General features: G+C 42.2%; 1 protein-coding gene across 7 annotated transcripts in view; it reads left to right on the top strand.

Annotated features, from left to right (window-relative positions):
• The first annotated feature begins 817 nt into the window (after positions 1–817).
• Positions 818–12,671, top strand: part of LOC102201930 (centrosome and spindle pole-associated protein 1-like) — a 17,474-nt gene continuing 5,620 nt past the window's right edge. Inside the window, exons 1-19 of one of the 7 annotated variants that reach the window (XM_013908739.1) lie at positions 818–1,014; positions 1,481–1,656; positions 1,829–1,928; positions 2,042–2,145; positions 3,599–3,667; positions 4,914–5,176; positions 5,277–5,368; positions 5,515–5,611; positions 5,725–5,782; positions 5,869–6,137; positions 7,309–7,424; positions 7,557–7,698; positions 7,929–8,040; positions 8,392–8,451; positions 9,055–9,202; positions 9,293–9,421; positions 9,655–9,767; positions 9,875–10,024; positions 11,221–11,364. In XM_013908739.1, coding sequence (XP_013764193.1) covers positions 1,552–1,656; positions 1,829–1,928; positions 2,042–2,145; positions 3,599–3,667; positions 4,914–5,176; positions 5,277–5,368; positions 5,515–5,611; positions 5,725–5,782; positions 5,869–6,137; positions 7,309–7,424; positions 7,557–7,698; positions 7,929–8,040; positions 8,392–8,451; positions 9,055–9,202; positions 9,293–9,421; positions 9,655–9,767; positions 9,875–10,024; positions 11,221–11,364 — 2,271 coding nt within the window. In that variant the 5' untranslated portion in view covers positions 818–1,014; positions 1,481–1,551. The remainder of the gene's footprint in view (positions 1,015–1,480; positions 1,657–1,828; positions 1,929–2,041; positions 2,146–3,598; positions 3,668–4,913; positions 5,177–5,276; positions 5,369–5,514; positions 5,612–5,724; positions 5,783–5,868; positions 6,138–7,308; positions 7,425–7,556; positions 7,699–7,928; positions 8,041–8,391; positions 8,452–9,054; positions 9,203–9,292; positions 9,422–9,654; positions 9,768–9,874; positions 10,025–11,220; positions 11,365–12,671) is intronic. The other 6 variants (XM_013908744.1, XM_005719415.1, XM_013908745.1 and 3 more) reach the window with 6 other exon arrangements.

Raw genomic sequence — 12,671 nt, forward strand, 5'->3', positions numbered from 1 at the left:
GGGGGGGAGCACAATGACGTAGTCGCTTGTTTAGAAAGAGCTTAGAGGTCACAGCAGAGATATGCAAGTATTGCGCTACATTTAGTAATGCCAACATATTAAGAGAACAATATTTGTCTCTCATATATAATACACTGTCAAAGATACTTGACTTTGAGTGAAGATTTAAGGTGATAGGAAATATAAATAACTGCAACAGCAGTGAATTCAAGTTCACTGGTGTAATAACTAATAATGGTTAATATAATAACTTTAACATTGGCCATATTATATTTACATTACCAAAGTAAGATGACTTTAGTCTCATGAACAACATTAGCTAATTGTTATTTACTAGCTAATCTTAAAATGACTGCTCAGTACAGAAATGAAGCCCAATAATCACGTTTTTACAGTCCCGTGGTCTCAGCCTCAGATACTTATCAAATCAAAGCTTATGTAGAAACAAACAAATGAACAAAATATTTTTTTCTTCATTTCTGTCAAAAAGTGCTGTACGAAACGTTTCCAGCGGTTAGTATCATAGTTGCTAGGCAACCTGGGCAGCGAGACGGAGGCTAGACCGTCCCATTTCACAAACCTCGCACTTCCAAAAAAAAAAAGAAAAAAGCCTCGCACTTCCGGCCTTAGCGGTCTTTGAGTACGCGGCCCTTGTGGACCTTTAAGGCTGCAGACCCTGAATTGGGATAGAGCCATAGTGTCGATATGCTAGAGAACATGAGATTGAAAAGCCTGTGATATGTGAACGATTGTGTAACTAGCTTATAATGGAGATACAGAGAAAACTTGATTTGATGAATTCCCAAATAAAAAAACATATGTTCCTATTAACACGGCCACATCAACATAGTTTCAAATTTGAATGGTTTCTGATAGCTGACACATCACATAGTATTTTATTTCGACACCTGCGACCGGAAGTACTGCTATTTGTTTGCGATATACAATCGCTCGAGACACCGCCATCCTTTTCAAGCTAACGAACACTGCCTCGCAATCATACACCACCTAACGGTAGGTTTGATTTAATTCTAATAACAACAGTACAAAGTTCCAGTAGAAAGTTAACGTTAGCAGCTCGAAGCCAAGTGCTCATTAGCTAAGATTAGCTTTCATGTGCTTTTGTGGTGTTTTTGCTAACTTTACTTTGCTTTCCATTAGTCAAAGCTAATAAGCAAGCGAACCGTAGCAATTTAAGTCGGTTTAAACGAACCAAACACGTTCTGGGCGTTACAGTTACGAGCACTTTCCATGCTACATACTAATTACATTATTATATTGCTAATTGCTAAGCTAATACAGTTAAGCGGGTCAATGCTATCTGTGCCTGGAACTTGACGCCGGTTGCCTGACAACAGTAAATTAAAGTGATAGAACCGACTTGCAAGCGAAGCGGTGTGTGCTGCAGTTCATATCAGTGACGGCCGTGACGCACTGAACCCTGTATAACATACATTTTTATCATTTGTTCTCGCTGCAGTGAGCTCTCTGTAAGCTCACTGTAAGGAGGATTAAGTTGTTGTTTTCTGCTCGGTTGTGTAACCTCGCCGGATGGAGATGGACGACGAGCTGGAGAACTTCATCATGGAACGCAAGGCGAGGGTGGCACAGGATAAAGCCTGTTTAGAACAAGACCCCCCATACATGGAAATGAAGGTGGGTTAGAAATAGATAATTTTCAAGGCAGACCTTTTGATAAACGTCTGAAAAACAACACCGTTTTAGACCAAATAAGAAGTTTATTGAAGTTAAACTTTAGCCGCCCTCTTTGCCGTTATATGCTGTAACTAAGAAGTAATGTGGATCTTCTTTTCCTTCTGACTGACAGGCAAAACCCTACCGAGGCTACGGGTCTACTGCTAAGGAGAACATCCCTCCTAAGTCAAAAGCACAGGGAAGAGGTATAGATCCTGGCCACAATTTGTCACGTCAGTTCATACTTTAAGTTAAATATTATTTAAGTATTTCACTTGTCACTTGAGATTTGTTTTGCATAACACTGTTTACCTTCTGTCTCTATGAAATGTTGATGTGTTTTCAGAGGAGAGCTGCAGTGTGGGTCTCCCCCTTGGTGTGGAGTACGAGAGGAAGAAACAGAGGCTGCAGCACGAGCTTCGTATGGACTACAGGCGCTACATGACTCGGGTGACTGTCACACACTTCCCTGTTTATGTGTGTGTGTGACACTGTAGCAAGTTTGAGTTTTCAATCTATATGTGTCAGATCCTTATTCTAAACTTATACTTTTATGCTGCAAGTTAGCTATCACTTGTCTCAGGTTTACAAAAAAATTACATATCTTTTTCATTTTCTGAGAATTCTTCGGGTATCAAACTGCTTCCATTCTATAAATTGTTGGGGTTTAGTAGACCCAAACATCACAGTTTGCCACAATTCACCCAGCACTATCATCACAGCCTAAAGAGAGCTGCTAGCATCTCTGAGGCTGAGTTAGACTTCTGTGGGGAATCTTTGTAGATATTACTGATGTAAGTGGCTGAAATTGTTGCTGGCATTTATGCTTGTGTGTGCTGCATTATGGGTTAAGTACATTGTGATTGTGTTTTATACATGATGCCAGCCGATAGCTACAAATAAAATGCTGGGACTTTTCCCCCACCTGGGTCCCAACTCGTTGTCATTTTCCTTTTTTTTCTCGAGTTTGTCCACTTCTTTGTACATATCCTCACATCCATTCCTATATCAGTCCCCTCTAGCAATTTGCTAACATTTGTGAGGCCTTAGATTGATCCTCGACATGTAGTTACATTTCCAAGGAGGTGCACTTTAGTTACAATGTAGGGTTTCAGTTGGTTTTGCGGTTACAACATGGCAATATCATGAATTTCCCGCTTAAGTATAAATCTCCAGTAAGGAGGCAAATTTCACCAACTGACCAGGTCACACCTTTAGATGTGTGTGACTGTGCTGAGTGGGGGTTTTCTCTCCATCGTGGAAAAGTTTGCTGGGTATAGGATTTAGAATAAAATGGAGCATTGTTCCTTTGCAGTTTATTGGTGAGAAACTGTTCAATAAACTACATTTTTTTAGACATAGTTCTGAGAGAGATTGCAGACAGATTTCCGTGGCGGTGGCTCGGGAGGTAGGACAGATCCTCTAATCGGACGGTTGGTGATTCGATGTCTTCCTTTTGGCAAAATACTGAATTCCACTGAACCCCCAAAGTGTGAATGTGATGTTAGATAGAAAGCACTTGGACACATTGGGTGAATGAGGCATGTTGTATAAAGCGCTCGTCATGCTGTGTCACAAATATGACAAAGCTGTGTGGCAATTGAAAGACAGTCAGGAATAAGAAACATAGAAACCCAACTGAACATGTGCTTGGCCTGTTTATGTTGCTAATCCTGTGTTAATGAAGTAAAAAATAAGACAAAGGTTTCAGTTGTTCTCCATGTAATATAGTGACACACATGAAATATTACACACTCTACTGTAAACATCAGCGTTGTTGCGTACCTATCTGTACACCTGAGGTTGCAGCTCTAGCATCAAAGCCAGTTTTTAGATTCTAGCTACAGTCTGCTCATTAGGTTTACACCACCTGTTTCATCTCTGCTTTTATTTTATGTTACAGAAAAACCAGTTTGAACGTGTTGAGACTGCAGGACCATTACTCCAGTTCAATAACAGGAGGCCTGTCAAGGTAAATGCCTTAATGTCTTTTATGATTTTAAAATATTTAAAGATTAGATGCTTGGCCGAACAGAATGGCTGCTAAAGTGGATGGTAGATGACAACAGTCCTGCTGAAAAGAATTTTCTCATTTGTTCATTTGGAATAAAACACTTTTATTTACCAAAACACTATAAACACAAAAGACTATAAACACAGTTAAGATGCACTGTGAAAGAGCCCACACATGTTTTCATCAGTGATTCTCAATCCGGGCGACTCTTAGTGGAGCGGTTACTTGTGATGTTACCAGATGTTACATAAGCCATTGTCCTGCATGAATCAACATGTGATTGTTGGGAGGATCATGTTGTGGCAGTGCTGAAGCTGTCCTTTTTCACATGCAGGATGCAGCAGTAGAATGTCTGCTTGCTGGCACTATCTGTCGCTGGTACAGTCACACCTCAAACAGACATTTTCCTTCCTACGTAAAACTCTGTTGGCTCAGAGCTTCAGTGTGTGTATAAAAGATGGAGACACCTCAATATGTGCACAAACACCATGTGAATGTCAGTAAAGACTAAAGTTAAAAACTAAGCTAAAACATTAGATCAGCGATTGACGTAGAAAGCTAAACACATCGAGTAAACTGTTGCAACAATAAAGGCTTTCATCTAACTTTATAAGCAATTTAAAGCTGTAAACTTTGAAACAGCACTACTCCAAGTGATACTCGTACAAATGCAGTAGTGACAGCTCGACAGTCCATTAATCCACTCTGATGTGATAATGAAAGACTGTAACATCTAATGTCAGATCAGACAGTAGCTTTGTTACTGTACTTGATTTCATCTAACATGACAAAACGAGCACGGTGGTTCGCGCACAAGAAGGCCCTGAGTTCAATTTCACCATCAGGCCGGGGTCTTTCTGTGTGGAGTTTGCATGTTCTCCCCGGGTACTCCGGCTTCCTCCCACTGTCCAAAGACATGCAGTTTGTTGGGTTAGGTTAATTGATTAATCTAAATTGCCCATAGGTGTGAATGTGAGTGCGCATGGTTGTCTGTCTCTGTGTGTTAGCCCTGCGACAGACTGGCGACCTGTCCAGGGTGCACCCTGGGTGTGCCTTATGATAGCTGGGATAGGCTCCAGCACCCCCCACGACTCCGAAAAGGATAAGTGGATGGATGGATGACAGAACAAAGGCAGCCTCTTTCTTTCTAGTGATCTCTGTTTATTTCTTCAATGTTGCCTTGTTATGATGGTGTGTCCTCTAGCCACGCCTGTCTGTGCTCAAACAGAAGGACGTAGCCGCTCTAACAGAGGAGAGCAGGATGCTACACAGGCCTCTGTGCCTAGCTGAGGATGAAGAGAGGCAGTTGCCAGCGCTCTTCAGGCATCGAGACAGGCTGGGGAGGCCAACAAACCAGGAGTCAGAGGGAGAGGAGTGTAAAGATGAAGTGGAGCTGATTGAAGGCACAAGACGTATGGCAGTTAATGGCAATTATGAGAAGAGACGACCTACAAAGACCGATGGCAGGTAGAAGATTTTGTTTTTGTAGTGTTGATTTATGTGTTTATGATAAAAGTAGTGTTAAAGATAGTGATTTCTTTCTCCCTCATTTTATTTGTGTGTTTAGGGAAGATTCAGCTAGTGTTACCAGAGATGGACAGACATCCAGAGTGCGGAACAAATCTGCAGATGCTGAGTTTGCCACTGGCCTTTTAATAGGTAAAAAGACTTCCAGTGAGCAGCTCAAAAAACATCATTTGTGTTAAAACAGCTGAACATACAGTTACAAACTTATGAACCCTTTAAATGTGGAAAAGAATTGGGAAAATGAATTCAAGGTTTCAGATGCGGTCCCGTGTTTTCAGGAACAGCTGATACACGTGAGGCTTTGCAGAGGAGGAAGGAGCGCTACCGACAGGAGCTGCAGGAGCAGATAGCTGAGCAGCACCGCAACAAGAAGAGGTGCGTCTTTATTTATGGTGCTTACTAGAAGCCCTAAATATTTCACCACTTAGCACTTAGTTATGACTTGCAGTGGCTGCAGAAATGGATACAAATTTGTGTCTTTGTTTCAGGGAAAAATATTTCGAGTTGAAAGTCGCAGCAACAGGAATAAATGACCCTGAGAAACAGGTCAGCTTACAGCTCATAAGCCACTCTCCTTTGGTCTGAGAATGTTTACACTGTGCAGGATATTTATCAGCTGTTTCTTTATCCAGCCGGACCGAATCAGACAGTTTGGACTGAGCAGAAGAAAAGGTGCCCAGGTGTCAGATCCTGTAACCACAGGTGATAGATCATCATCAAGTGCTCTACCTGACATCGAGAAGATTGGTGCTAGAGAGAGGGAAATGCCTCCCCCCGGGCAGGCTCACGTGGCCTTCCCGTCCCCTTTGCTGGAGTATAGCTCTGCCCTGGGCTTAGGTGGAGGTGGTCTGCCTCCCAACAGCAAGCCTGCCAACCCTGTGACGTCCATGGACATCCCTAGGTAGTAATACGAAACTTTACATCAGTTACAGTCTGAATGATTTCATAATGCAACACTTAAGATTAGGACAGGAGGCAACACTTGAGCAGCAAGTTGGTTGACAGTTTGACAGTGGAGCCAAATATGTCTGCATTGTTTTCATAACGAAATCAGTTAATAATAGCAATGATGTCATGCTGCAGGACATGTTTAAATGAACTGAATGCAGCTGTGGAAGAGTAAACAGTATATAATGGCTCATGTCAGTGAGATCAAACAGTAATGATAATATAGCGTTTTGTTTTGGGAATCAGTGTCCAGTACGTGTTTGTGTGTTGAGAATCTGGATCCAGCAGAATTGACAAACACTGTAGTCAACGTTGCTCAATATAAAGATGTATATCGGATGACGATATGAAAACATCTATCGTCTCATATTATACGCTATCGTTTGTTTCGTGGTGTCACAAAATAAACTGTTTATGGCAAATTTTTCCATCATTTTGATGGTCACTGTAGAACTTGTTCTCCCTTTTTTTGTTCTCCCTTTTTTTATATTTAATGTAACCACACTACAGATGGACAAGCGACTGTTTTTATGCGTTGTCGTTAGCAACAACGTTCGCGTGGCTCCACAATCCGCATGTTTATTTTCCACATAAACCTTTCACAATAAAATTGAAGATTTGAGATTTTTCAAAATAAACAGAATCATGTAAATAGTATGCAGAGTGTTTACGGATGAGAGGCCAAAAAACCCCCCCAAAAACCTTAGAGCAGGCTTTTCCCCGCAGCACGCCTTGTAATAAATAGTCACAAAGAAAATTGCGGCCATTTCATCTTATGTAACTCCAGGTACACGACGCCCAGCTGAAAACACTTTGCAAGTCGAGTTGCCTGAGATTCATAGTTTACAGAAAATATAAAATTTTTGTGATACATATCGTTGTCGGGACGATAAATATGAGATTTTGGTCATATTGCACGGCCCTAACTGCAGTTAATGAAAAGGACCTTAAAGAGAAACTAGAATGAAACCCTTTTGATTAACTGTTGCAGGGCTTCATGAACCCTTTAAAGACACTTAAAAAAAACACTAACTAGTCACAGTCCCAGCTGAATCCAGAAATTCATTCAGGATTGAATATTAATTTAGTTACAAATCACATGTTTTGAAATGGTTCCTCCCCAGACATCCTCTGTTTCATCCCCGCCCACCTCCTTCAGTGAGTGATGCATACAGAAGCCCCTACGTAGAGCCACATCACTACGCCAACAGAAGCATGCTTGATCCAAACATGGCCTACTGTAAGTCCGGGTCTCTGTTACATGGGAGTAAAAACACTTTCGGGTCTACATTACAAAACCTGATCTGAGTATAATTGGTATATTAGACAGGTGTTCTACTTTTAGTTTATTATGTGATTGATTTTCTTTCAGACGGGCACATGCCTGCTCCTGGTGCTGGCTTTCCCACGCCCTACTGGAATGTCCCACCAGGGGAAGCCGTGCCCAGCCAGCTTGGTAACCACAGCCCTCAGAGCCAGCACAGTGGCAGCAGCTTTCCTGAGCCTCCTATGCAGTAAATATCTACTCTTACAGTTTTCTAGAAGACAAGATGGCAGTAATTATATCTGTTATACCTGCACGCACACAGTCATGTTAGTGAATCCTGCCCAGGCCAAGTAAACTCATTATAGTTTCCAACAGAATGGTAAGGACGTGGCTTTAACTCCTGTTTGTGTTTGCTGTAAGACATGGTAGTAAGACACACCAACCAAAGTGCTCATCGGGTCTCAACTACTCTAACAGGCCCAGCAACGAGACGGCTACTGGGCCATCGCATGCCAACATGTTCCCTTCAGAGAGATCCAGATCAGCCAGGGAAAGGATTTTGAGCTACAGGGATGCTCTGAAACAACAGGTAGGCGAGATAAAAGGAACCCTTTTCTTTGTGCTGCCACCACCCAAAGAACTTAAATTTTGTTGGTGCTCGTGATACAGCAAATCTAGTAACAACAGAGTTAAAGTATAAGCACAGAAGAATGTCGATGGATGTGGATTTGATTTATATGATTAAGGGGGGGGGGGCTTTAAATCACCAGAGAAGCATTCAGCACCGTTGATATTTGAAGGTGAATAAATTTGGCCGTCACGGACGTTTGTGGTGATGATGTTGCTGGGCTCCTCCTTTGTTATTTGACTGAAAACAGTATTGGTAGAGAGTTGAAGGTAATGAAATTTCACTGCATCCTAGTGTGTGATGTGTTGACAGGAAGCTTCCAGGAGTGGAAACGGTGAGCTTTACAGCAAGGTAAAATGGATAAGGCTCCCTGTAAGTTATCTGGAATCAAAAATCCTTCTCATGTATTAGTCGAGTTGGCTGTAGAAGTAATTCTGAGATCCTCCTCTGTTCAGTTACTTCATAACCAAATCCCACCCTGACCCCTTTTATTGTGAAAATCCTCTTTCCATCTGCTTAGCGTGCATTTTCCCCTGGTCTTCTCTTTAGCATACAAGATCACTGCAGACTCCCTAAAATGTTTTCCAGGTAGTTCGTCGCTGTGCTTTGGTTCCTTGTCGTTCTGATGCAGTAATAACTTAATTCTTCTGCTTTTTTTGGTTCCATATTTGCAGCTCATGTTTGAAAGCTTCTGATAAACTGAGCTGAAATGTGAAAACTGGAACAAATGAAGTCAACACAAGATATTCAGTTTTACTTTTGTTTTGTTTTTTAAATGTTTTTGAATTTATATGATAGGCATCTTGACACATTTAATGAGAAAACGGTGGTAACATTCATCACTGAGGCTTACTGTCTTCAACAATTGGACAGATAGTTGTGGTGAAAATAGAACATTTCAGTGTCTTGGGAACATAGTTGTTGATCGCTGACATTTGATGAGTGTTGAATAAACCGAGAAATACTGTTTGTTAGATCCAGGAGCAACAGGAGCGGAGGCGTCAGGAGAGGGAGGACAGGGAGCGTTACGAGGCTCAGCTGGAGGCTGACATGAAGAACCACCAGCCCTGGGGGAGAGGTGGAGGAGGAGCGCCGCTGAGGGATAGCACTGGAAATCTCATTGGTATGTCCCGCTGTGTACCGTCTTTTTATAGTATGCAGCATGTAACGAATTCAGAGGAGCTGTTCTAACTTAGCCTGCCTGACTCTGCAGCTGATCTCAGTCAGATGCACAAGCTGAACGAGGAGGCGTACAGCAACCCGGAGCAGCGGCAGAGGAGAGCCACAGCTGCTGCGGCAGCCAGCCGGACTGAGCACCTGGACCCCAATGAGAGGGTTTCTGGTAGTGTGGCATCCATAGCACTAGAAATATGACTTTGCTTTATTTATCTTTTGTTTGCTATCAGATTATTGTTGACACCACAGCCATAAAACACAAAGAAAACAGGCTAAAACTGGCTGTTACTTCAATGTTCAGAAACTGGCATCTCCACCGAGTAGCATATCAGAATATCCAGAAACAACAGCATTGAGACTGATACGTTTATTTTGAAAGATCGGTTTCATGTTTTGTAGGTTTCACCCATGTACAAACCCCACAGTTTGCCAGAGGCAAAGTATTTGCCTGCCAGCCCACAGAGCAACAGCTCCAGGAGCAGGACAAGTACAAAGCTTACCTCAAACAGCAGGTAAAAGGCTACGCAGCTGGGGGCATTTCTCCTGTCTGTATTATATGCTACGCTGTCTTGTTGAAAATCGCTGGTTTAGTTCTTTATCAGCCTGCATTTGTTTGCAGATCGAGGAAAAAATGCGTAAAAGGGCAGAGGAGAGAGAACGAATCAGGCTGGAGGAAGAGAAGGAGGAGAAGAGGCTGGCAGAGCAGAGGGCTCGCATCCAGAGGGAGTACGAGGAGGAGCAAGAGAGGAAGAAACGAAAGGAAATGGAGGTGAGAAACTAAAATCTGACGGATAGAAAGGCTTCAATTTGATTCGATTGGTAATTTGTTTCAATCGAATCGAATCGAAGGCTTCATCTCTGACTTAGGCTACGTTCACACTGCAGGCGAAAGTGCATAAAATCCAACTTTTCTGACCCTATGCAACCCATATCCGATCATGGTATGACAGTGTGAATGGCACAAAACCGATCTGGGTCACTTCTGTATGTGTTACTGAAGACGATACATATCTGATGTGTTAGAAAGCGACTGCTGTTTGAACGGTCATGTTGCATTAAATCCGTCTTTTACGTCACTGACACAAGACAGACGCCAATTATCAGCGCCGGAGAAGACATCGGGAACGCTTCCTGGCCATCCAGTGAAACTGTTGGGAAGACAACGTTGGAGAAACATGAACATTTTATTTGTACTGCATAATCTACAGATTCTGACAGAAATCTGCAACTATCCTTTGAAGCACCGCTCCTCTCTAAAACAGCAATAAGGATCATTATTAGGCCAAATGTAAATAACAAAATAACTTTATAACTTAAAGCAAAATTGGGAAATGTAAAGTCCGAAGTCTTTATATTAAGGGCCATCAGTCAAACAATACTGTTTGCTCTGTGTCTAAACAGAGTGCGTTGTGTGTGACGTCTTCTTTTGCGCATGCGGCCGCTTTGAGGGCCGTGAACCGTTCACACTAGAGCGCGTTTGCTGTCACATTTTATTTGTTGTGTGAACAAGCAGAAAAAAAAAAAGGATTTGAGCATTAAGACCTGCAGTGTGAACGTAGCCAAAGTCAAAAATCACAAATCTATAAACGGCAAACAATAAAACTAATAACAGATCAATACTCAATAATTCACAACAAAAAAAACAAAAACATGACAGCAAAAAAACAAAACTGGTGTTTTTATGCCTGTCTGTCGACCGATCTTTTCTGTGCAAGATGTAGTCATGAAACTGTGCAGATGTGTAGCTGAATTTAAAATCAGGGTTGAGTCCAGAGATGGGCGTTGGCCAACCCCTACAGAGTGAACACGCATGTAGTAACAAGTGCACACAGGTTGGACTGTAAATCATGTTGCTGGGGATTGCGGATGTTGTGATGGTCTCTAATTATAACACATTGCAAGTCTTTCTCATTTCCCTAAATCTTTGTCTTGTGCACTTCCTCTAATATTTTTTCTTTCTCTCAGCAAAAGGCCAAGAATGAGGAGCTGATTCAGCTGGCTGAACAGAGGAAGAAGGAAGCTGAGAGGATAAAGAAGGAAGCAGAGGAGAAGGAGAGTGCGATACTGAGGAGACAGTATGAGATAGAGAGACAGGCACGGGTGGAAGAGGTCAGTTCACAGATGTACAGCTGTGTCACGCTGTCCATCTTTTGACTTGATGCCTACTTAATAATCCAGGTAACAAAATCCCAGGAAGCAAATTGTCCCAATCATTAATCACTAAGAGTACTGATCACAGAAAGCTGTGGAATGGCTGAAATCACAGGATTGTAACATAGTGAAAGATACATTTTCGCCCCCTCGGTGGGTCAGAGACGGTCATTCCCTTTTCACATAAATGGTCTTCGTGACTCTGTGATCCTGCTTCAGTGATGAACTTATACACCTGGACAGAGATGGAGTCACTATGAGCTGGTAAATAGGCGGCTGAGTCCTGGTGTGATGAGGTAGCTCTTCTGTGTTGAGCCATCTGCTCAGCCAGAAGTTGTTTGGTTTTCAATGCTTTGGCACTTGAACCCCAGGGTTAGTATCTCAGGTGTTTGTGTGTGTTGGAAAGTGCTCAGGCACGGATAGATTGGGTGATTGAGAAAGTGCTTTGAGTGTTTAAGTTGAGCAGAACGATAAATACCAGTCCAGTTACTATACTGGTCTTTGTTTTGAGGGACGCGATCCTCGAGGTTGGATCTCCCCGAGTCCAGATGAACAAAATGAACTCCATTGCTCACTTTTGTTAACTGTTTACACTTATTGTGAAACACAATTTGCAGTACTGTCAGGGTTAAAGTCAGTTTATACAAGGAACAGAAGTATGAGATGCGAAGCAGACATCTGATGTTCAGGTATAAAAGTTATCATCCTCCATGTGACCAGATGTCTGCTCAGGTGTTGTATTTATGCTTCATATTTCAAGACACACATAACTACAAAGACTGTAACCAGTGACCAGCTGACCACCAACATACAAATACTGTATGTGTCTGTGTGTTCACTTGAATTATTTGAAGACACCCCTTCATTATTTTGATCCAAAGACCAAACAGTGCCACTATTTGGTTTATCCCTTCCCACACCAGCGGAGTTGAGCTACCGTGCATGGTGCTGGTGTGAGCACTGGGAGCAATTCGTTGGGGTTCAATGTTTTGTCCAAGGACACTCTGACAGATGGACAAGCCTGTCAGCCCTGTGGTTACTGGGCCACCTACCTCCTGAACGACAGCTGCTTCTTTTAATTTCTTTCCTTTGATTAGCTTTCAAGATGAAAATGGCCGTCGCTGATTCCACTCAGGACACTCTCACTCAGTTCAGATCACTTCAGTCATGCTTTATTGGCATGATGGTTTCTGAAAAAGATATTCTCAAAGCACCAAAATACTATTAACAGCAGAGCAATATAAACATGATGATGTGGAAAAAAA

Source organism: Pundamilia nyererei, unplaced genomic scaffold (assembly GCF_000239375.1).
Source record: "Pundamilia nyererei isolate P.nyererei 1_Seehausen unplaced genomic scaffold, PunNye1.0 scaffold00001, whole genome shotgun sequence".
NCBI classification, from domain to species: Eukaryota; Metazoa; Chordata; class Actinopteri; order Cichliformes; family Cichlidae; genus Pundamilia; species Pundamilia nyererei.